Source organism: Bos javanicus, chromosome 16 (assembly GCF_032452875.1).
Source record: "Bos javanicus breed banteng chromosome 16, ARS-OSU_banteng_1.0, whole genome shotgun sequence".
Classification (NCBI taxonomy): domain Eukaryota; kingdom Metazoa; phylum Chordata; class Mammalia; order Artiodactyla; family Bovidae; genus Bos; species Bos javanicus.
In genome coordinates this window covers 51,744,237-51,769,144 of record NC_083883.1, presented here as the reverse complement: position 1 = coordinate 51,769,144, position 24,908 = coordinate 51,744,237, and the positions used below count along the sequence as shown (strand labels likewise).

At 52.1% G+C, this 24,908-nt stretch overlaps 2 protein-coding genes across 2 annotated transcripts; both read right to left on the bottom strand.

Moving 5' to 3' along the window:
• Positions 1-3: 3 nt before the first annotated feature.
• Positions 4-24,908, bottom strand: SSU72 (SSU72 homolog, RNA polymerase II CTD phosphatase). Its single transcript, XM_061383093.1, has 5 exons — positions 24,536-24,908; positions 14,821-14,964; positions 2,660-2,799; positions 1,769-1,887; positions 4-523 (listed from the first exon to the last, which is right to left on the bottom strand). The coding sequence occupies exons 1-5, from the start codon at positions 24,712-24,714 to the stop codon at positions 422-424; spliced, it is 684 nt and encodes a 227-aa protein (XP_061239077.1). The 5' UTR covers positions 24,715-24,908; the 3' UTR covers positions 4-421.
• On the bottom strand, positions 2,806-14,814 carry LOC133227946 (uncharacterized). Its single transcript, XM_061383091.1, has 2 exons — positions 4,018-14,814; positions 2,806-3,984 (listed from the first exon to the last, which is right to left on the bottom strand). The coding sequence occupies exons 1-2, from the start codon at positions 4,637-4,639 to the stop codon at positions 3,695-3,697; spliced, it is 912 nt and encodes a 303-aa protein (XP_061239075.1). The 5' UTR covers positions 4,640-14,814; the 3' UTR covers positions 2,806-3,694.

Here is a 24,908-nt window from a genome sequence, read left to right as displayed (position 1 = left end):
AGATGACCATCAACATCTATTTATTGGACAATGGCAGGTTCTTTCCCAAAAAGTACAGCCTGTTGCTTTATTCAGGGATTTGTACATTCCAGCCAGTTAGGGGAGCCGGGAAAGGGATGCTCAGTGAGAAGCGGATGTCTTGGAGGTCATGTGCTATCAACTTTTTTTTTTTTTTTTCAGTTAAAGAAAAACTATAATCGAGATCCCACTCCTACGTGAAAGTGAGATGGGAAAAACTTGATTGTTTGTGATCTGGCATGTATGTATCTTCTCATTTCATATGTACAGTTTATTGGGTACTGCTACCGTCCACCGGCAGAATACCTACAGGTAAAAACAAATATCAGGGAGGAAAAAGTATTAACAAAAGGAAGTTCAAAAAGATGGCTTCAGGCAGGTGGCGGCCGGGCGCCAGGCGGGCTCAGTAGAAGCAGACAGTGTGCAGGAAGGTCCTGCCGCTCTTCTCCTCGAACTCCTGCAGCAGCTCGTCGATCTCGTTCTCCATGTCCTCCGTGTGCTGGATCTGGAGTGGACAAGAGACCCACCTTGAGCTGCTGCCCTGTGAGGGGAACCCACCAGGGACAGGGACACAGAGCAGCAGCAGCCAGAGGCCAGCCTCAGAGCTCAGGTGAACACGCACTTTAGACACTCGCTGCTGTGCTGTCCCCACAAATGGCAGACCCAACCTGCCCATGTCTCCCCGCAAGGAAGCCCAAAGGCCATCCTGTGCACAGCAGGGTGTTGGGCAGCACGCTGTGCACCCCCTGCCAGCTGCCACTAGTGTCTCCCAGCTGAGGCCCACTGTGCGTGCAGACGTGGTGAGATGGCCCCTGGTGGAGAACCACTGCCTGAGGAGGCGGCGGCGTGACCAGGGGCAGCCCTCGGGTGGCCTGGGGCTGGCCTAAGGCCGAGGCAGCTTGGTGCCCTAGTCTCGGCCTGTAAGCACTACCTCTCCTCTGCAAGCTCTCACAAGCATGACCCAGGTGGGTGTCACGTGTGCTATTTCTAGGATGCGTCATCCCCTTCAGCCCTTTCTCTTGCATGATAGCCAGATCATAAGTGCAACGGCTGGAGCTTCAGCAGCCACCCTGGACTGTGTGACACACTGGAAACAGAAGTTGCGCTGGGCACAGTAACAAGAGAGCAGGGGCCTGGGCCCCTCACACAGCAAACACATTCACACCTGCCTGTCTCTATATTTCTTGGTTAAGCCACTTGTTTTCCTCATTTTCCAATCACTCAGTTAGTTGGCCTAAATGCAGAAACCGCGGGTGAAGGTATGACAAAGCATAACAGTTTCTCCTTGGATGGGTTCTTTTGCACCACTAAGAGGAAATGTCTGGCTCTGAGCACAGCTACACAGCAGGCGTGAAAGAACCTGAGGTTTCCTGCACAAGGGAGGATGTCCACGGCCACTTGCGGAGGGCCAGATGTCTGGAATGATAAGCCCAGAGGATGAAGAGGACCAGCACCCTTTAACACCATCTCTGGGGCTCCCAAGCTTCAGTAGGTGTTGGAGTCCTGGCAGGAGGCCTGTGTCCATGGAACCAGCACGGGGTACGGTGCTCTCCACTGCGACTGATCAGTCTAAAATACTCAGAGGGGGATTCTCTAGCCAGAACCAATTTGCTGACCCTCATACTTGTGGGCACCTCCGCAGTTCTGGGTTGTAACCTTTGGAAATAATCTGAACATGAACTGAGTGGCTGGTCAGTTTTCTGCTGAAGCCCTGGTGTGCAGGAGGCAGCCCAGGCAGGCTGATACTCACACACTGGCAGAGCTCGCAGATGAGGAATGCCCCCAGCGTGGCCTCCTCATGGTTGTCCTGGATGTCCACGTTGATCACGTGCACAGGCTGGCAGGTCTCCTGCTCCCTGGAATTCAGATCTGACCGTGACAGAAAGACGGAAGTCAGAGGCCTCAGAATCAGAGCACAGGAGGGTCTGTGATACCCAACTGCCCTGGCCTCTGGGGACTACAATTAAGGACCGACATCAGGCATCTAAGCAGGCTGCACACTCCCTGCCACCCCGGAGCCTCATGCCAAACACAGCTGTGCTGGGAGGAAAGCTTGTGCTCAAGTGGGACCCCTAGCAGCTTGGTCACACTTACAAACACCAACCAGCCTACGGTGCAGGGGGCAGTAACAATGCCCTCACTCGCAAAGGACCAGGCCCCAGTTCCTCTGCACCATGCATGCTCTTTCCGTGCCAAAAAGACCCTTAACACACATGATGCTGCCACAACCAGGGGTGGTTTTGCCCTGATGAACGCAATTACCCAGAAGGCCACCATCTCCTGCCCCCATCCCCCTCCCAGGACCCACAAAGGTCAAGGGTCCTTTGTCCACCTCTCTGTGGCCTCACCCAACTTCCCCTGCTCACAGGAGCCCACAGACACACTGACTCTTTAGGACCCCATGGACTGTAGTCCGCCGGGCTCCTTCATCCATGGGATTCTCCAGGCAAGAGTACTGGAGTGGGTTGCCATGCCCTCCTCTAGGGACAGACACACCAGGAATCCTTAATCAGCCCTGGGCCAGGACCAGGGACCGCCCACAGGAGCTGGGCTGCCTCAGAAGCACTGGATACACAGCAGGGTGGAGGGCATGGCCTTGGTTAGCTCCACAGTGCAGGGTCTGGCCCTGGGGCTGGCTCACCTTCCACCACCTGGTCGTACACTCGCTCTTCACAGGTGAGGATCAGGTCAAACAGGTCTTTGCAGTTCTGGAACCTTTCTGGCCGGGGCTTGATCCTCTTATTTCTGTCCAGCATGTGTAAAATGCCATTCTGCGTATAGCTGAGTACTCGAATTAAGGAACTTTCAATAAAGACCCTTGTCATTAAGTGCAGCAGCCCCACACCCCAGCCAGCTAGCTCAGCACCCCAGGCAGGGCCACCTCCTCAGCAGGAGCATCAGGGTGGTGCAGGTGTGAGGTGGGGATCGGAGGTTGGCGCACAGAATGTGCTACAGTCCCCGCAGAAGACAAGTCAGATGGGGATGAGTGCCCCCAGCTTAGTGTCTGGACACACGCCCCTCAGCCTACCAGGCTGCCTTTAGACTCACACCTTTCCAGGAAGCAGAGCAAGTGTCTACAGCCTTCTCTTCTGTGTCCCCCAGATCATGGATCGAACCCCTGCCCCCTGCAGTGGAAGTGAGTAAGTCAAGTCCCTAATGGCTGCTTTTGTCCTACAGCTTCTTGGCCAACGCCTGCAATGAACCGCAGCCCTTCGGCAAAGACTGAGCTCACATGGATACCCAAGTCTGGCTCAGTCACCGCAGTGAGGAGATCCAGAAACCCATCCAAGAAAGGACACGTCAGTGGCAAGGGTGTCCAGGAGGGAGAAGCCTTGGGTTAACTGAGGGCAGAGTCAAAGAGGCCCAGGCCCGGGTCCATTGGAGATTGGATGGGACACATGGGTCCCACAGTCAGGGTCTGTGCCAAGTAGGTGGCCCCAAGCTGGAGATGCCTCCCCAGGGATCCACACAGGGCCCCACCCAAAGGCCGATGGCTGTGTCCCTGGCCCCACGGGAGGGCTCGCCACTCCAAAGATGGGGCCTGTAGTCTCTAAAGGTCATTCCGGATAGTGTGGGACAAGCATGTCCCCCACTCTACTCAGGGACACAGATTAGTTGATTTAGGAACTCTGAGTGGTACATTTACTGTCTTTCCCAGATTTTAAATTAAGATAGTTTATTTAAACAAGCTCATATTACTCAAAACACATTTCCTACCATCCTGGATGGTGAAAACGGCTTTTAACATCAATTTAGAGTTTTTACTTGAAAAGATACCTGTTAGCGGGCGGGGGGGGAATGTTTCTGGCTCTGGCCATTTTCTAGAAGAGTGTAATGACTGTGGCACCACACTCTGGCCTGCGTCCCTGGCTGCCTGCTGTAGTTGTGCTGCCACACCAAGGTTGGCCTTCCCAGAACCCAGTCTTTTGGATGCCTGGCACCCATGTCCAGGGAACATGGGCCAGCCTGGCATCCATGTCCTGTGGAACATGGGCCAGCCTGGCATCCATGTCCTGTGGAACATGGGCCAGGGAGGCCCTACATGGGTCAGGCTGGTGGAGGAGGCGCCTATATCCCCACGCTGGCTGAGACTTGCTGCCAGACAGCCCAGCTTCAGGGTACACCGAGACTCACAGTGACAGCCACAAGAAGGCCACCAGGCACTCAGGAAGCTGCGCATCAGGGTTCCCAGCAGCCCTGCAAAGCCCCTCCTCCTTTCCTTGACCCTCAGGTATTCACAGAGATGACCCAACAGATGAAATTCAGGTGATGTAACTAAGAAAGGGCTGAGTTGAGAGATCAAACCCGCTCCCTGGTCAGTGCAACAGGAGAGGGGTAATGGTGGCCTCTGGGGATATTCTCCAGCAAATATCTGAGAAGCAGGGTCCAGGCCGTGCTTGGCAGGACCAAGGCCAGCATATGCTCGAAGCCCTTGAGGGTGAAGCTGCAAACCACCGGATTCACAGGGACCCAACTGAACTCCTGCTTCATACCTTGGGGGACAGGAAAAGTAGGGGACAGGACAGGGAGAGTCATCTGCCACCAAGATGAAGAGTTTATTAGGGTCTGGCTTCTGAGGGAAGGCCCACCCATCTGGGGTCCGACCAGGAGGGAAGGACATGTTAGGCCCCTTGGACTACCCCCATGGATCCTCAGGTGGCCAGTGGTGACCCTGGGCCCAGGTGCAATGATGAGCCTGGCTGAGCACAGTAGGTCAAGGGCCAGGTGACCCGCCACAGCAGGGAGCCTCCTTGAGGGAGGGAAGCTGGCTGGGGCCACCCCTGGAGCCCAGACACTTGTCAGAAACTAACCCCTTGACGAGTGTGGAAAGTGAAAGTGAAAGTTGCTCAATCGTGTCCGACTCTTTGTGACCTCTTCTCTAGGCCAGAATACTGGAGTGGGTAGACTTTCCCTTCTCCAGGGGATCTTCCCAATCCAGGGATCGAACACAGGTCTCCCACATTACAGGTGGATTTTTTACCAACTGAGATATGAGGGAAGTCCAAGCAGGCTCAAAAGTCCAATCCAGGTGAACGGAGGTCCTGGTGGGTGCAGGCAGAGAATGCAGCATCCAGGCTCCTACCCCCTCTCCAGCTCCAGTCCTGAGGTGGCGGCCATGCATCCCCAGCCCCTTGGCCTGCAGACAGTGCATCCCAACTACTCTCACCTGGGGCTGGTGAAGGATGGCTGGGGCGCCTCCCCTGCTGTGTGACTGGCGGCATCTCGGGGCAGTGGGGCGGGGGGGTCCTGGGGAAGACAGGAGGGTCTGCCTCCTGCCAAGTGAAGCACAGAGGGTGGTTCTGAGACACTCGGGCGTCTCAGCCATTGAAAGACACACACCCTACTGTCAGAGGAGATGTGCTCTTCAGCAGCTTCTCCATGAGCAACCATGGGTCACTGAAGCAACCCACGGGAGAGCGCCTGGTTCAGGATGGGGTCCTCAGGGACTGTCCTGACAGTGCAATAGAACACAGCAGGTACAGGGTGGCTCACCTCCAAAGTTCCAGAGCAAAAGGCAGGCACACCAATGAGCTGGAGACACACCCGTGGGCACCATGGGCTGGCCTGAAGGCCGCCTGCTAGGGGAGCTGCACCTGCTCATGACTGAACACCCAAGGGCCTCCGGCCTGTTCTAGGTCAAGGTAGCTTTTCAGAGTGAGGTTTGGCCCTTACACAGGTGTCCTTGGCTCACAAACAGGTTCAGTTGAACATGTGCCTCAACAGCGATTCTCAGAGAAACGGGCCTCAACAATTCACCTGGCAACCATGACAGACGGGCACCCACGGGCAGGGCCTTACTGAGCCCTCAGCAGTGAGGCAGCCGACCCTGTGGAGTGCAAGCACGTGGCTGCTCCTGCCTCCCCAGGAGCAGGTGGGGGTCGACTCAGCTGTACAGAGGTGCCCATCAGACAAGGGCCCAGGAGGGTGAGCCGAAGGGGCTGGGTAGACACAGAGCAGGGCCCTGGCACACAGCCCAGGCCGGGAGCCTGGGGTCCAAGCAGAGATGTACCCATGAAGGCAGATAGCTGAGGGCGGAGGGGGCAGATAAGCCAAAGTGGAAAAGTGTTAGCTGTTCAGCTGTGTCCAACTCTTTGTGACCCCATGGACTGTAGCCCACCAGACTCCGCAGTCCATGGAACTCTCCAAGCCAGATGCGCAAGTCAGACAAAGGGATTCCAGGGAGGGCAGACACACCGGAAGAACCGGGGTCAGATGCTCCCCTGAAGGGTATGGGTTTAAGAGTGGAGCCCAGACCCCATGTCCCCACTCAGCCCAGAGGCCCACCAGGGTCTGGCTTCCCTGGGGACAGAAACACTTCCCAGAAGGTGAGACAGCTCAGTCTGGATTCCCGCAAATATTGCCCAGTACACGAGATGGAGACAAACCCAGGAAAAGCAGAGCTCAGAACACTGAGAAGAGAAGCAGGGTCTCTGGGAAGAGACAGAACCCTGAGAAGGAGGGAGCAGAGCCAGGGCGGTGCAGCTCCACACCTGTTGGAAAGAGGCTTCAGGACAATACTGTCCACCACCACCCACGTTCACTCTCCACAAGCAGGCTCTGGAGCCCAGCTCTGACCACGCACTGGGGACTCTCGGATCGGGCAGGCGTGGTGACTCGGGCAGGCCCTAGTCTACCATGACAGGAGCTTCACCAAGAAAGGATGTCTCGGTCTAACCACCATGGGAGTTTTGCCAAGAGAGGATACCTTTGTCCAAGCTGCGCCCCGGACACTGACCCGTCAGAACCCGAGGACATCCTGGCCCACCTACGTCAGGACCTCTGCACCTGCACACCATGAGGCCAAGCCTGTCATTTCCTGTTTCAGGGCTGAGCTTGGGATGTAAACCTGGATCCTTTGGCTGGGCTTGCCAGGTGGGCTGCACCCGCAGAGGACACTCTGCTCAGGCATCCTCCTGACTCGAGTTCCAGTTCTGAGCTCATTCCAACAGGAATGGAAGCTGCAAAACCCCTCATGCAGGGGCCCAATGCTTCTGGGGAAGGTACTCGAAGGCAGGGACCAGCCCCCAGCTGCGAAGCTCAGGCACTCGCTGCCCCGGACAGGTGACAACTGGCTGGCCACGCCCTGGGCAAGAGCTGAGGCTTCTGCAAACCCTGCTGGGCCAAGCATAGCACCAAGGTCAGCAGGACCTTGCACCCCTGGAAGCCCACAGTAACCTCCCAACTCCAAGTCCAGCTGTCTGGAGCCCTGGTCAGCTGCCCTGCTCTTTTCTCTGCTGATTCAAGAGGGTCAAGATTACCCTCAGACCCCTTCCAGTCCTGAGGGAGGCAGCTAGGAGCCCCCTCCCTGCGCATGAAGCCTCCAGGCACGGAGGGATGGGCAGCTCAGTAGGGAAATGGGCCTCCATCTGGGAACAATTCAATCATTTCACTCAAATTTTAGCCTCATAACATAGCAACAACCTTGCCACCTTCACTTTGGATGAGCGCCGAGGCTGCATAGGGCCAACCCTTGCCCATGGCTTCCCCATGCCACTTACAATCTGCTGTCACAACAACCCCAGGGTTTTGTGTCAAAGCCACTGGCCTGGTAAGGCCCTGTAAAAAAGCACAAACCCAAGAAGCACAGGTGCTGGCCACCAGAGGGCAGGCTGGGCCCAACCTTGTCTCCACGGGACCATTTGTGACAACCACATGCTTGTTAAACAGCCACGTCCCCCGATAGAAGACTTCAGATCACAATGGGTGTCTCAAACCCACGTGCTGCAAACAGGACACCCCGGAGGACAGCACAGGGCAACACGGGAAGTGTAACTGTGCCATTACACCTGTGTCACACGTATTATGTACAGAAAGGATAAAAATCAGAAAAGCACACCTCTTGGACAGAGAGAGTGCTCCCAACAGCTGAAGGCTGCAGGGACCAGAGGGGACCACCCAAGGGGACTGGGCCTGGGCTGGCGGGGCTACAGGCAGCCGGGAAAGGGCAGGATAGACAGAAGCAGAGACCCGGCCACAACTCCCCAAACTGCAACTTGGCAGCACAGCTGCTGTGGTTGGGCCAAAGTCAGTAAAGAATGGACTGGAAACCAGCAAATACATTTCATTTGTAATCATGTCCTACACGTAACCAGCTGCACCACACTATTCACAGGCCTGGGCTCCAGGGCACGGTTGTCCCCATCCCCTGCACACAGAGACACACACACACACACCTGGAACTTGGCCTGGGCTCACAGGTGGGGGTCTGATCAACCAGCTCTGCCCCCAGGGCTCCCTGGATGGGCACAGCATGAGGGGCTCCACGCACCTGGCCACCTCCACATGGATCCTGGCGGGGTGAGAAACCACCGTATCTCTTCTTCAAAGGAAACATTGCCACCCGCCCACCTCCACTCTCAAATGGTGTTAAAAACAAAACTGGGCCACCAGAACACAAACTGCGACCCTCAGTGTAACCGGAAGGATCCATGAGGTCAAAGGTCAGGGCCTCATTCTCAAGTCAGCCTGAAAGGAGCAGGTGACAAGCATATCATTAAACCAGAGTTGGTATCAGTAGACTTTTAAATAAGGTCGACTGCTATCCAAATCAGGTAAAAGACTACGTTCATTTGAGAAAAAGCTCAAGAAAATAGAACTTTTAAAAAATAAGTTGGCTGGATAAATAAAAACACAATGGGGAATGTATCTTTAGTCTTAAGTGTTTTGTTTTAAATAGACACATACCTGTCCCCAGCTGTCTGTGTGCAACATCATAGGAATGTTAAACTCGAAACAAAAGTAAAAGCTTCAGTCCTAGGTTGGAGCATTTTAGTAATAATTAACTTATTTTTTAAAACTTTTTGAGAAAAAAATCCTCAAATGATAAATTAACTCTACAAACATCAAATCACTTCTATGCAGAATGGTTCAAAAACAGAAGAGACCCCAAGCATTGTACAGTGGGCAGGGGCGGGGGCATGTGGTGACACTCCGGGAGCCTCTCTTCTGCCCATCCACCACTGCCCACCCTCCCAGCAGTGCCAGGCAGATCTGCCCCAAACACTTTGAGTTCCATGAGAAATAAAATGACCCCCTCCCTCACTGAAATTCCAGTTACTGTTTGAAGCAGAAACAGCCCCAAGCCCAGGGTGGCCCCTGACCCAGACGCCCCCAACTGAGCCCACTCAGAGAGGGTTGAGCTTGGCCCTCGAGACAATGCAATCGGCATGAGAAAATTAACTGTCTGGATAAGAAGACGGTTGGGGGCTGGTCCCAGATGCCAGTGATCACTGCAAACCGACCCGTGCCCAACAGGGCTCCCCTTGGGGACCTGTGGGAGCAGCCAGGGTCTGGAGGTGTCTGGGAAACACCGCAGCCAAGGGAAGAGCTGTGAGCCCCAAGGGCAGGACAGAAGCTGAGAGGAGGCTACGGGAGGAGAGGCGCTGCCCAGTGTCCCCTGGTACCTACAGGACCCTAACCCAAAGGCGGCCCAGCAGAGCCTGTCCCAACAGGTTTCCCGCTCTTTTTTTCTGGGGGTCACAGTGACAGCACATGTCCTGACAGGGTAGCTATGCCCCTGAACATGAGCCAGGGAGATACAGGTTCCATGCCAGGGAAAGGCCCTCCCCAAGAGCACCTGTGACACCCCTCGACCTCCACCCGCTACCAGAGTGGACACGTGCTCCAAAGATACCCTGGACAGGTCCCTCACTTGAGAGGATGGCGCTGGGAAGGTGCAGGTTCACCTGTGGACAGGGAATGTGGGGCCGGTGAGGGGAGCACCTGCTGGCAACACAGCTCTGGCCTGAGACCTCACGCGTGCTCTCTCCTCCAGTCCACATCACCTTGAGAAGGGGTCAGTGCTGGAGTGGACATAGCTACACCAGCATCCCAGCTCAGGGATTCATCAGCAGACTCTGCCCCCACCAAGGTCAGAGGAAGCCATGTTCACTGTGTCCACACAGTGCTGGGGCCTAGACCCACACCCACCCTCAGCATGCCCATCCAGCCCTCTCCTCCTGCTCCTTGCAGCCAGGCCCAGGCCCAGCCCCAGGGTGGAGGGTAGAACACACTGCTGATGCCTACCCAGCCCCCACCTCATACCCGTCATAGCTCACCAGGATTCCCAGCCAGCTAGCCCTCCAACGCTGGTCACAGGTTACCTGGAGTTCAGACTCCAGATGCAAATGCCACTGGGAGGGGACCAGAGGCTGACTGCACCACCCCCCCCCCAGAGACCCCTGATCACCCTCACCTGCTGTGGATGCAGGAAGCACCCTTTCCCCATGGCACCCAGTCCATCTCTTCACAGAAAAGCGCTGAGCAGCAGCACGAGGGTCTCCCTTGGGCCTCGGGGCTGGGGCAGCAGAGCCAGGCTGCAGCTCCTGTGGCTGAGTCAGCCCTTCTTCCCCAGGGGCTGGGGATAGGCCAGGGCTCCAGGAACAGGTGGCAGTTGTCGGGGGGGTGGGGGGGGTGGGGGTGGTGGTGCAGCTGCTGTGTGTCGTCATGAGAACACACTCAGCCCATCAGTCGTCAGGGGGCTGCCCTCCACACATAGGTGTGAGCAAGGCCAAGAGCAGATGGCTCTAGACTGGAGATGGTCGCAGGGTCCAAGATGGCTGGGGCGCTCCTGGAACACACCCTGAGGAACGCTCAGCACAAGCTGTCACGTGGGACTTGCTCATGTTGAAAAAAATATTCATCAGGGTGATTGCAGCCACCCTGCAATGAGCACCTGGCCGGCCCTGGAGGGAGCTCCCAAGGCTGCTGAGCTGCCCAGCGCCTGTCCCACCACTGCCCAGGGCCAGTGGCAGGCAGTCTGGTGCCGAGATCTGCAATGGCCTCACCACCCTGGACACCAGGCAGAGAGAAAACACTGGCGTGGGCTACGGTGTCACCGGCTGTCTACACACCTGCTGCAGGGTGCAGTGACCAGGCCTGAGGCTTCGTATTCACTCAGAAGGGACCCAGCGGGCCACTCAACTTGGGGCATGGTCTGGCAGACATGAAAGCTACTCTTCTGGCCTCATCTATCTTTAAGGCCATAATTTTAAGCATGAGTGCTTTTCTGAAACCCAACAGCTTAAGTATCAGCAAAACTGGATCAGAGTTTCCCTGGGTACCAGTGTCTGGCTTAGGAACACGCTCCCATGTTAAACAGACACCATTTTCAAAAACCACTTGAGACCACAGCTGCCAACCAGGATGAAATGAGATGGGGTCAGACAGGCGAGTTTGTGTCCAGGCAGGTACGGGGCCAGGGAAAGCGACCACGACTGTGAGCAAGGTGGGCAGGCGGAACATGCCGACAGTGGGGGCCTGAAGGAGCCTGCGGGGCTTCAGGTGCAGAGAGCATCTCCAGGGCAAGGGCCCGGAGCTGGGCAGCCACCCCCCAACACCCCCCTGAGCACAGCACAAGAAGGCGGTTAAGAGTCTGAGAGACCACAAGAACAAGGTTCTGGAAAAGCCTAGGGCCTTGGAATAGAACAGAACTGCCGTGTCCACTGACTTCGAACCCAGGATGGAGGTCTGAAGGCTGTGGGATTTACAATCTTAGAAATCACCTTTATTTTTATCTTTTACCCCAAGAGAACAAAAAGTACACAGTAGAGAAGTGAGTGTAAACATAAATCTAAGGCCTAAAAAACAATGAAATTGAGAAGATGAAAATGAATAGTTAAAAAAAATCTAAACCCCAAAGGTAATTAGTTACAAAAGATCCACAAGATAAACTGGGCAAGTCTGCTAGATACAGCTATACAGGCAGCCTCCAGCTCCGAGGACAAGTCAGGATCTGGGAACATGTTATAGTTACACCAGCACTTCAGCTCACCATTTGGGGAGCAAGTGGTCACACATATTAAAAATTTTACATTAACTGCATTTATAGCCACACATTCCTTCCCATGTTAAGACACATGGTTTTATAATTCACAAAGCAATTACTTGGAACTTACATAAAGATGACCCTCTAAGGAGCCCCAAGGACCCCACCTGACTCTCCTTTCTGGGCGGCCCCTCCAGTGACGGCTCATGGACCCTGTTCATCAGGTCACAGGCAGGCCATCCTTACATTTAGAAGAAACCATTTCTCTTTCCCCAAAGGCGGCCAGCAGGCTGAGGCTAAGCCACAGAGTCCACACAGCCGATGCTGGGAGCCAGGGAGGACGTTCAGTTGTGGAAACTGGCTCTGGCAGGAAATGAAAAAAACCTGGATGCCTCCACCAACCTGACCCCGGAGCTACATTAAAGCCCCACGTGGAACACCAAGTTTGCAGTGGATCAGTTTTTAAAAGGACTCCAAGGCAGAAGGAATAAAGAAATTAAGGTCAAGGGGGAATTTACACTTAAGAAAGGCCAGCTGAGTACCTGCTACAACTTGTACAAACCTCAGGTGTCAGGCAGAAGCCAGTTGCTACAGACCCAAGTCGTACAACCTGACGGGTAGGGGTGGGCCAGAGGCTGTGGGGGCTTCCTGGGTGAGAACATTCTCTGTTTGCTGGTTGTACAATCCTGGGACCCACACACTTGAAGTGGATGGACCTCCTTATAGTCAAGGCCAGGTCCCACCTTGGAGGCGTCCGTGTCTGGGAGGGTGAGGTGAGCCTAGACTTCCTGCACTGCCAAGGACACCTCACCAGGCGTCTGGCTCTACTCACTGGCTGAGCAACATTCAGCAGGTGCTCTTGTCACCACACCTGTCGCCAGGGGCTCGAAGCAGGCAGGCCCCCAACCCCACTCCTGTTTGTGGACAGGACATCAGAATCAAAACGTCTACTTATAGCCAAGTAATTAACACCATTGAGGGCTCAAGCACCACAGGATCCTCGGCCCTGCCGAGTGTCCTCAGGGCTGTCTCTGTCCCCACCAGCACCTCGGTCTCAACTCCCGCCTCTGCCCAATGACTGGCATTTTTTCTCCCCTGAAAATTTGAACATTTACTGAATGTTGGTTTACATCTTTCAGTATTTTCTTAGCTTTGCATTGCAAATTACAAGAACCACCACTTCTGCAACAGCCCCGGCATTCATGCTACAGTCCTGGGTTTTCAGCTAGTCTGCTGTGTCCCAAACACATGGGGACATAGGGCTTCCAGTCCCACTTGTGATCACCAACCTGCCCAAGTCAGCAGACTCATTCTGCCATTCCCTTTATGTGTGGAAGCCCCAGATCCCCCACACTCCCCCTTTAAAGGCCAAAGGCTGACTCAGGAAGAGCCAAGCACTGCATGTCTGGCCCCTTCCCACCCACAGCTAGAGGGCAAAAATCCCACCCAAGTGAAGCAAGAAACCAATGGTCCCTCCCAGAGCCTCAAGAGGGCGCCGACAGGGCAGTCAAAGGGTGTGACTGCCAACAGCAAGGACAGCCATCCCCTGGACACTCCCAGGGGGCACAGGCCTGTGCAGTCACCCTGGAGAAGCATCTGAGCACTCAGAGGCTGGGCCCTGCCCCTTCGTCTCAAGCTACCAGGGGCACACACACGACACCTCCAGATCTAGTCTCGTGTGTGAATGCTTATTCGCAGAGAGCACTCTGTGTGAGATAACCTGAGGTACAGTGACAAAGGGAGCACAGCAAGTGCACTATTACCTGTTTCATTTCTCTTGCTGAGTTTAAGAGCTTTTAAAACATGAATGGTGCTAACTGAACAAGTCTTCAAAAACAGACAAGGTCTCAAGATAAGCCATCAACAGAGTGTTTGCGGTGCAAGTACCAAAAGCGTGGAGTGAGGCTCCCAGCTCTGCCCTGGGGAGCAGCCGTGGCAGACACCTCTGTGCAAGGCCAGGGCGGCTCTCACTGCTCAGATCTCAGGGAAGAGTCTCTACCAGAGCCCGTCACCACCATGGAGGCCAGGACACAATTGGCAGCTCCCTGGAAGTGCTCCTAATTGTTTCTAATGTGGGTTCTGGGGCTTCTGAGAAGGGGACGTGGGTCAGGTGCGCTGGGGGACCCTGGGGACCATGCAGGGGGCGAGTCCTGGACCCGGGCATCAGTGCCTGGCCGAAGTACTGACAAGAAACACCTGTTTCTGCCCTGATGCTCCCACCCGACATTCCCCCTGCAACTGGGAAGGAGCAGGTGCAGTGACAGAGCATGCAGCAACCGCCTGCGTCCGGTACTTTTGCTGGAATGGCCTCTGGGGTCCCTCGCACCTAACTAACTTAGAGGTGTACAGAGGACATTCGTAGTTTATTAAAAGACTGCAAGACTGCCAACATGAAGACAGATTTCCACATGGCACCTACACTCCTTCACTTGGAACGTGTCTGGGCTCCACCCCAAGAATCACCATCACTTGAGGTAACGCGAGGAGGCCCAGGAATCTAAAGCACTCGGGGTGACCCCAAAGGTCCTGGTCAAAACCCAGCCAGCAGGATGGCCTTACCATCCGCAGCCTGGGATCACGTGCGCAAGAAGCTGGTGAGTCTCAGGGAGCAGACCCAGTCTGCTTTGTGTCTTTCTGCAATGAGATCCTCTCAGATTACCTGCTTCTAACACGCTTCCTCTGCAGCCACCATGGCCCTCTTGTGATCTCCAGAACACCACCAGGGTGGGAGGCACCCCTGTGGACCAGGGCACACCCGCACGCACACCTACCTGCAGTGCGCGAAGCCACAGGGTTCGGGCTCCCACCTTCCTCACCTAAGCTGCTCTAACACCGCACCAGAACCTTAACCGACTGTGTCCACGTGGTCTCCAACCCCTGGACTGTCCCGTAAGCACAGAGACAGAGACCCAGTGACCCCGCACACCTCGCACGGGCCGCCGCATCCCCCGCCTCACAGGTGCCCCTGAGGGGTGCCCACAGCTGACACGTGCCAGAGACAAGCCCTCGGGGTTAAAGGGCAGCCACTGGGATGCAGTTCTTTGTCTTTCCTAAGGAGATCGTTGTACATCTGGTCATATGTGGTTTTGAAATCATAAACGTTTGGTTTGTCGGGTGCTGGTCCTGGAAGCTTCACGTGAGTTCCTGTTCCGAAGGACCGGACGCTGAATCCTCGTTTGCTGAAAGACACAATAGGACAGAGAATCACAGTTGGATTAAACAAGACAGAAAATGCTAAAACGGAAAAGGAAATGGACTCGAACAATTTTGCCATTTGCAGAGAACATGTTCCTCAGTTCTTTTTTTTTTTTTTGATGTGAACCATTTTTAAAATCTTCATTGATTTTGCTACATTATCATTTCTGTTTTACGTTTTGGATTCTTGGCCATGAGGCATGTGGGATCTAAGATCCCTTGACCAGGGACTGAACACACATCCCCTGCATTGGAAGGTGAAGTCTCAGCCACCGGACCACCAGGGAAGTCTCTCCATTTTTAAGTATTTTATACTCAAATCTTAAAAAATCCTGCAGCACATTACACAAGCTAGATGAAGCCAATCCAAGGAGAAGACAAAGAACCAGTGAACGCCGGGGAATGAGGCGGCTATCTGTGAAAGCCAAGGACAGACACACAGTCAAGTGAAATTCACCTAGAAAACCCTGTCGTCTGACTGTCGTGCGACTCTTAAAAGGAAACTGTTTGCCCAGGTTCCCAGCTGCCCTGACACCGGCTTCCCAGGACCTAGACACAAGCCCCAGAGCCCCCAGGGCAGGAGAAGCACCCCCACAATGGCCTCTTGCCTCGAGGCAACGCCTGTGAGGCCTGAAGACAAGGGGATGGCTGAGTGTCTCCTGATAAATGGTCAGGCAGGCAGGACCCGCAAGTCGCACACGGCACTCACGTGGCCCCGTGGCTGTCCTCACTCCAGGGGCTCTGCTGCAGACCCTGTGTCCTCTCAAACTGACAGGCTGGGAGTGCTCAAAGTGTCTGCGTCAAACAGCCTGCTCATCCTCATCTTGTGTTCACACACTGCTGCATGCCCGTGTGGATGCGTCCCTACCCACCGACTTGGTAGCCGACCCCGAGACCGGCAGCGCTGATGTACTCTTCACGGCGCTGTGGGCTCTGCGGCCACCTCTCAGTGTCTCAAGCTTTTTTGTACATTTTATCGTAACTCAGGGGTCTGGCTGCTTCTGGAGCGATTTTTGGTTGTCACAATGGGAGGTCCACAGAGGAGCCAGTGCATCTGGACACTCGAGGCCCAGCACCCAGAGAAGTGCCAGCATGCGGGCCCTCCCCCACCACGTGGGCACCCTTGCCAGTCACTCTCTGCTGAAAGGGGGACGGAGGAGGAAAACCTCACTGGGCCATGGTGCCCATGGGGCGAGACCCACGGTCCCTCCCACTAGACACAGCAGTTCCAGAAGCCCAGTTGAGTCACTGTTCTCCCAGAGAAGCAGGAAGGACCTGCAGGTCACTCAGGGGTGCCACTGTGCAGATGAAGGGTCCAGGAGCACAGTCACCATGCTTGGCACCACAGAGCATCACAGGCATACGTTTTAAAAGCATCTCATCGGGTTTGTGTCTACCAAGCCCTGTCCTTCCACCCCTAGAAGCCCAAGCTGTGCCCCCACCCAAGCCCTGAACGTTGCCCATGATGGAGAACATGGATGACAGCAGAGATGACTGAGGAGCATACTGGGTCATGGCCACTTGAGATGTAAATAGACCTCAAAGAAGGGTGGCTGGAACGCAAGGGCCCCCAGCAGATGCCCGCAGACCATGGCACCAGAATCTGAATCTGTTTCCTCAGCAGGTCAGGAACGCACAATAGAAGAAATGTTTTCTGTCAGAGCACCAACAAGCTGGGGCTGAAGGCCCCCCTGACAACAGCCCAGGGGCCACTCCCTCCCAAGATGGTGACGGAGGATAGGTCACAGCCATGTCCCCACAGGAGCACACAGCAGGGGCCATGCTGGTCTTGCTGGCTTCACGATGGCTGCTACTCCACAAGAACTGCCCAAAACAATCACCTTATCCTCATAGAGCCAACTCTCCCCATCCCAGAAATACCCTGGAGGGAACAGGCCCACCAGGGAGGGATGTGTGCTATGAGAAGACACATACCCACAGAAACACAGTCCCCAGGGACCTGGGGCTGACTCCAGTTCCCAAACAGAGAGCCTAAGGTGTGACACCATCAGGAAGCAAGCCGGGGGGCTGCGTGAGCACAGCTGTTGGACAACCATCTAAGACCACCCTGGGTCTGTCACAAAGCCACACAGGTGTGCACAGATCTGGGGAGAAAGGTCTGTCCTTTGGTGGCAGCCCTGATTCTTTTAAACATGTCATCTGAGACCAAATAATGATAAATTAATTATGGGAGAGGGCCTGTGAGGTCAGAGTAAGAAATCATGGTTGAGCCCACTTCTCTCAGCTAGCTATCTATGAAGTCGGCTCCAAAAAGGGTCCCAAAAATCATTTTGGGTAACAATGGGAGAAATAAAACGTTTCCCAACAAAGGTACGTGAAAGATTCACTTAGACACAGCTCCTCCATCACTCTTTAAAAAAAAAAAAAAAGGTATCTCTATATCTGTCATTTCCTTGTGGTCATTCTTTTGAAATATTTATCCATTGTTAAAGAACTTATTCCATCCTGAAGTGTGGCTCAGACGGTAAAGCGTCTGTCTGCAATGCAGGAGACCCGGGTTCAATCCCTGGGTTGGGAAGATCCCCTGGAGAACGAAATGGCAGCCTACTACAGTATTCTTGCCTGGAAAATCCCATGGATGGCAGAACCTAGTAGGCTACTGTCCATGGGGTCGCAAAGAGTCAGACACGACTGAGTGACTTCACTTCAAAGAACTTATTTACACGAGCCTAACTCTTAAATCTGGGGCTTTCCTAGTGGCTCAGATGGTAAAGTGTCTGTCTGCAATTCAGGAGACCTGGGTTTGCTCCCTGGGTCTGGAAGATCCCCTGAAGGAGAGCATGGCAACCCACTTTAGTGTTCTTGCCTGGAGAATTCCATGGACAGAGTAGCCTGGAGAATTCCATGGACAGAGTAGCCTGGCGGGCTCATATAGCTGCAAAGAGTCAGACATGACTGAGCGACTAACACAACTCTTAAATCTAAGTTCAAATTCGTTAAAACGGGTCCAGGTACAACTACTCTTGAAACACATTAATGATATACAGTGAACAAACCTTAGTTTAGCCCAGCAGAAGCAAAGAGATTATTAAAACCCCAATGGCTGAGGTTTTAAGGAAAACAATCACCATTTCTACTGGCGGTAGGTCTGTCGTAACACCTTGATCCAGGAGTATTTTCTGGAGCTTGCTATGTGCTGGGATTTAGCAGCGATCAAGAGACCCAAACCCTCTCCTCAGATACTCTGGGAGCATGGCATAAAGGCACCCTCCAGGACCCAGGTGGCGGGAAGCACAGGACAGCAAAATCATGGCACAGGGGTGATAGCAGAGTGGAAACAGGGCGCCCTGGGGGCCCCAACACATACTGTACTCTGTAATGCAGACCCCAATAGGACCCCAGGATTTGTCAGGTCGGGGCAGTGCAGGGCTGCCACTGAAAAGCTGCCCACAGGGTTTCCAGGAGATGGAGAGGCCCCAGCACAGCGTCTTTTGTGCCCACCCACCCTGTTACTGCTGGGGCAGCAAGTCCAAGCTGCCTGGGTGGGTCATCTCCTCTCCTCCTCTCCTATCACAGGGGAGTCTGAGGTTGGAGTTAGGGCCCAAAGGAAACACTGTCCATATGCTAAAAGTAAACTACCCCAAAGATAACCTGGGCTAATCTTTCAGGTGGCTGACCCCTTACCAGGGTATCTCAGAGGATGCCTGATGGTGTCTGAAAGGCTAGGTGACCCTCTCCCCACTAGAAACTATCCGGCCAGTGCGGGGCAGGGGTGCGCAGCTGTGCCCTCTCACTGCCTCCCCAACTGCCTGAACAGTTAGTTACCCAAACATATTTAAAAATAAAATGAAACCCCCCAAAAGAGGAATTCACTGGCAGAAGCATTTAAACCACACACACAAAAAAATAAATTCGGCTTGTTCTCCCCCCAGCAAAATGTTCACAAGTGGCAAAAAGGCTAGTTAGCAACAGAAGTGCTCTCTCTTCTAAGCTCACGCAGCTGACAACACAGGCCCATCTTATGTGACTGTGCACAGTGACAATGTGTTTCTTACATGAAAGGACTGAGCGCTATAAAAGTATTCCTGACAACCAAAAAGCTTTAAGGGCCAATTATTTCGTATGTTAAATAAATCTTCCAGACAAATTTTTATCAAACTTGTTTTTATAAAGGTATCAAAAAACTATCACTATCAGAGACATACTTTAATTATGTTAAATATTAAGATAAAAAAATGTTAAAGTTAAAAAAAGATAATAGTATCATAGAAAATGCTGAATTTTGGAAAACAGAATTGTTTCAGTACTGATGTCTAAAGGTAAAATAAAAAGTTAAAATGAACACTGATCATGAAAACACACAAATTATCAGCATAGGTTACGGGTTATGGTATTTTCCCTATTTTCTAGTGTACTTATTAATCTAATTCAAAGCATTATTTTGGCTAAGACTGAAATCCTAGACCACTGCCAAACTTCTGAAAGTATGACCTGCGTCTAAGTGGGACACAATGTGCTTACAATGATGTCACCTTTACTACAGGTAAAACCATCCATGACTTATTAATCAGCCTAGTTTCTAGCTACACAACGACCCCATGTTTACCCAACACAAATCAACTGCTCACACACCATCACACTTCCAACATCCGCCTGCAATTTCACTGTGGTACAGCCGCAAGCCTGAGATCAACTTCCTGAAATGTTAACATTCCAGTAATGTCACCACTAGCAAAACACTTCTCAATAAATGTTTTCTAGAATTTATTTTACTCCTACCATCCCACAAGGTCAAGTAGAAACCAAGAGGCTTCTCAGCATGAGGTCACAGTGCACAAAGCTTGTGACAAACATACACCGTTTTCCCCACGAGAGCTCCTGCTTGGATGTCCCTGCTCCAGGCCAGCTCTTCCTCCACCCTGGCTTTTCGAAGGTCAACTTGCTCTTCCGGTCACTGCTGGCCTCCCCAGGGTGGGGGCCAGCACACAGCAGGTTTTTAAGATCTAGCACTCGAGTCGTCTCAGCCCCAACACCGCGCTAAGCATTGTTTATCATAGTGAACCCACCCAACTATCTTTCCTTCTCTGGGCTCGACCTGTTCTCACCTACAGAAGGTTGGTGATGATCCTTAAGGCAGGGAAAATGTTTTAGCTGCTGGACTGATACTATGCTTGGTCTACCCAGTTTCATCTCAATGTTCAGATCCAAACAGAAATCTACCTTCTTCCAACCAATCCTTCCGGTCTTAGTTCTGCCCCCTGAAGACAAAAAGCAAACACAATGCAAAGTCCCTTAAGATCTATGAAGGCAAACATGTCCCCTGTAGGAACCTCTTCTGCCATCCTTAAAGACACGATTTCAAATCCTTCCACCTCCCCAAATGGTCTCCAGTTCACCTTCGCCAAGTGTACCCAGAAAGGAAATATAAAAAAATGCAGCCCAAGGAGCCTTGGGCAGAGCTAACCATCCCTCCCTGGTTTAGGACAAGACAAGGGAGAGTTCAGCACCACCATGGGGAGTGTGCTGTGTCAAGTGGCCCAGGGTTCAGATCCAAGGTACCCCTGGGAGAGGAGGTCTGAGCACCTCCATCCCACTGTGGCTGGGGTCTACATGCTCCACTGAGGACACTGACACTTGAGAGCCCCACCACAAATCGGAGAATCACAGGGCCTCAGCTGCCTGGGCATTCCCCACACCCTGGATCTGGATCCTTCCCCAGCCCATCGGACGTTACTTGTGCATCAGGACTGGAGCCCTGTGTCCAGAACCTTGCTGTTACTCACCAGCTGGGGCTTCTGGCTCTGGGTCTTATCCCCTCACCTCTGTCAGTGTGGACATCTTAAGAGTTGTGAGGATGAAATGACATATGCATTTGTAAAGTACCTGGCACAGAGGGGCTCAAGAGATGACGCTAAACTTCTTTCTTCCACATTTGAAGCCTGTCTGCTTATGTTCCCCAAATCACACTACCCAGGAAGTTACAATTGAAAACAGACTAAGAATTCACTTTAGTAAGTTATACAAATCTTTCTTTAAAATTTGAATTACTACAATTAAAAATATAGCTTCCAAAAATCAACATGCTCCTTAACATCCAGAGATAGTTTGGAACAAAAAAGTAATTTAATTGGCACCAAAGGGACATCTTAATCTGCAGAGTACAAAGAATAGGAGGCTCTGTAGAAACAGTCTTCCTACACTCCTTTTAAAAACCTAAAGGATTCCCAGGACTAGTATTTCAAACAATTTAGTCTCAAAAGATCAAAAATGATTACCCTAGGGAAATTATGGCTAGCTCTAGAAAATGCCAACCTTTGTTAATACTTATATTCAACTTGTCAGAAAAATACAGCCTGAGCTGACTTTCAACAGGGCAAAAAACTGGATTTCAGTAATAAACAATCTAGCATGCACATTCCACTAACTACATTTGTTTGGTCTGATGGTTAAGATTCCACGTTCCTGATGCAGGGGTCGGGGCTGGTGCCTGGTCAGGGAACTAGATCCCGCATGCTGCAACTAAGACCCAGAGTAGCCTAAAAAAACCTACATTCCCTTTGACAGTTCATTTCAGAAGTTTTCCTAAGCACAGTTTTATGCAGTTGTAACTAAACTGCAAATGCAATTTTCCTGTTTTCACGATCATACTTTTTGTTGGCCACACCAAGGCAGCAGGACCTTAGTTCCCTGACCAGGAATGGAACCTGTGCCCCCTGCACTGGAAGTGCGGAATCTTAACCACTGCTGCACCAGGGAAGTCCCTTATCATATCATTTTTAAATACTTTTCTCAATCATTTTTAACGCCTATGTCTCATGTCTCTACATCTTCTATAAGCTCTACTTGTAACAAAAGTCATTATATAAATTACTTAAAGATGCTATTAAACCTTGTGAATTATCCAAATGGAGAGAATATCATAGTTTCAAAAGTGAAAAATGACATGAAAATTTGTTCAATCTCAATAGCAACTTTAAAGCTAAAGGAAAGGCAAAGTTCTTATTTTGCCCCAGCAGCATGAAAAGATGTAAATAATGCCCATATTGTGAGGAAATGGGAGTTCTGTAAATAGGCACTTTTCTGGAAAGCAGTCTGGCAGAATGTATGAAAATGTAAAATATGCCTACCTTTTGACTCAGCAATTCTACCTCCAGCAATTTATGGAAAGGAAATAACTAGAAAAGTGTACAAAGAGACATGAATGGCACAAGGATTTGGACATTATAAAACTGAGAAACCACCCCACGTCTGTCACTAGGGATGATTACCAAAGTGACTACTGCACAGGACTGCTTGCCTACTCAATCAATTTTGAAACCACTGCCATTACTCAATCTGAACAGATATGTTTAAATCCAATATACTAAAATAAAAGCAGAAATGAACACTGAAATCAAACTACGTTGACATCCTGTGGAGAGATTACAGAACAGTGTTTTGATCTTTCTTAAGTGTGTGTATATATATACAGAAAACATCCAGAAAGAAGGATGTACACTGAAACAGTACTTCAAGTGATTCTTATCTTCCCCATCTTCTACAGCAAGGATGTTTTGCAACACGCAAACACTATTATTTTAAAAAGGAAGACAGTCCCCCAAATATAAACATCTTAGGAATTAAGATTCATATCTAAAATAACTTCACATTCATGAGATAATGTATGTTACTCTAAACTTACCTCCTTTGGCTCTCATTCGTGAGTAAATTTGAAAGACAGTAAAATGGCTAAAAGTACACAAGCATTCCTACTTGGTGATTATCTCCAGGGGCTCTTCTCCACCCTCCTTTCCACAGGAGTACCAAGGCTATCCCATCTACTTCAAACTAAGGAAGGGATTGTAATTTGCAGTGACTGAGGACTATTAGGTAGGCAAAACTTTAGAAATGATTGAACAAATTTGCTAGAGGAAATTTAAAAACACCTCCTTTTGTAAGATTCCATCCCAACTTTGTTATGCAGAGAAGAGCTTAAAACAAAGAATCCAGAACCAGCCAGAGTCAGCAGAATGAGGTGGTCTCCAGGTCACTTGTTATTCTAACTGAAGATATTAAATTTCATTTTCCTTGAATAATTTTCCATGAATGTGAACTTTGCAGTCTTTTCTTTATATTTACCACTAAAATACATATATTTTAGTGACTCTGAACAGATACACGCAGTTTGGGGATCAGATCAAGCACACTGTAATCCTCCGCCTTTCCAAATTTTAAAACAACTTTAAAAATTCTAGTTTAGAAATAAATTCCACATTAATTTGTTAGGTTTCAAGCATACCACATTCGACCAAAAAAACACATTAACTGAATACTGTGGATAGTGTGGTAGATTTTAGGGAAGAATTAAACTCCTAACTAGCAGATCATGGACACCTGGTATGTCCAGCTTCACAAAGAATGAGGAGTGCAGGAAAACTCTGATTTCACTGGGAGAGTCAAAGCTGACTGCGGCGGTAGGGGAAGCGAGGCATGGTTGCCCTTTAAAGTCCAAGTAAGCAAACTTCGGGAGAAAAAGCAATTTCAACTTTATTTTACTATCAAAGATGACATGTACACCTAACTTTTAACTGTAACACAAGGGATCAATCTCACATTCTGTGACGTGCTTTTGAACGAAAAAAACTATCAAATGGGAATAAACTTTTATTAAACGTACACATCAGACTCGCAAAAAGGCAGTTACCACTGAAATATAAACTAAAAGAGTGAAACCAAATTCACGTGTGATTCAGAAATTGTCGACTGGAGATTTTCCAAAGGAGAAAGGAATTCTTTGCATGAGACTTGAAAAATGTAAACAGGAGTAAACACACAAATGTATTAAGTTAAAACAGGCCACTTCCGTGTTTTTAACGACTTGTGCTATCCTGAGGTTCTGTCGTGCCAAGTTTTCCACGTTTGATACAAGGCGACACGCCCTGGACAGAGCCGGGCTGTCCTCTCGTGGACCCTAAGCTTCGGCTTGGAACTTACCACCTCACTGCAGAGCATTTAAAGGAGGTCACTGTTTTCAGATACAGATGTGAGTACTAAGGAGACACGAACAGCATAAGCCTTTCAGGTTTACGAGCAGCTTTCGAGGTTCCCGTCATCCGGAAACATTTCGGCTCACATTCTGCATTTTTCCTGACACTAGGTACATATGGGAAAAACCGGACGAACCGAGCTTTTCTCGAGTCCTCGCAGCACACGGCCCCGGAGCCAATGAGCCCGGACGAGGCGCGGCCTCTTGGCCGTCCTTCGGGAGCCGCCGAATACCGCCCGCCTGGGAACCCGGGATGCCCAGCACCGGTCGGGGAGAACCGGGGCTGGTAAACGCCGCCACCCAGCACGGGTCGGGAGCCGGGATTGCCCGGCACGGGTCAGTCCGAACCCAAGATCCGGGGCCGCCGCCCAGCATGGACCGGGGAGGGCCGGGGCCAGCAACTGCGGCCGCCACCACCCAACACGGGCCAGGAACCGGGACCGCCCAGCACGGGCCGGCTAGGTCCGAGACTAGGAACCAGGACTGCCCATCACGGGCCGGGGCCGGAAGGACGGCCAGTCGGCCGGCGTCCGTGGGGCGCGCTGGGCCAGGGCGGAGGCCCCAACTACCTGAGGATGTTGTGCGCCTCCATGCTCCGGTTCTGGTTGCTCGAGCACACCACCGCCACCCGCAGTGGCGACGACGGCATGGCGGCAGCCGCACCGTCTGCAACTCCCACTTCGGGACTCCCACCCAGCCGCGCCGCTTCCGCACGAGCAAGATGGCGGCCTCCACGCCCGGAAGTCATGACGCGGAAGCGGGGGCGCCGGCGACGTAGCGCGTCAGGACGCGCGGCGGGGGCGTATGTGCGGCGTCCAGACAGCCTTCCCACACCGCCCCGAACTGCTGGGCCGCGGACCGAGGGAGTCCCCACCCCCTGCTGCCTGGCCGGCGACCGCACAACCGCTTCGAGCGTGAGGGCCACGGCCCTCACTCTGCCCG

What these genes read in the sequence shown, in the direction of transcription:
- LOC133227946 (XM_061383091.1), bottom strand. Translation starts at nt 4,639, where the DNA reads ATGTCCTTCCCTCCTGGTCGGACCCCAGATGGGTGGGCCTTCCCTCAG. An exon ending in CCACAGGACATGGATGCCAG is followed by an intron (nt 3,985 to 4,017) that starts GCTGGCCCATGT and finishes CATGGATGCCAG; the next exon opens with GCTGGCCCATGTTCCCTGGA.
- SSU72 (XM_061383093.1), bottom strand. Translation starts at nt 24,714, where the DNA reads ATGACTTCCGGGCGTGGAGGCCGCCATCTTGCTCGTGCGGAAGCGGCG. An exon ending in GAGGCGCACAACATCCTCAG is followed by an intron (nt 14,965 to 24,535) that starts GTAGTTGGGGCC and finishes TGTGTCTTTCAG; the next exon opens with CAAACGAGGATTCAGCGTCC. An exon ending in TCTGCGAGCTCTGCCAGTGT is followed by an intron (nt 524 to 1,768) that starts GTGAGTATCAGC and finishes TGTCCACTCCAG; the next exon opens with ATCCAGCACACGGAGGACAT.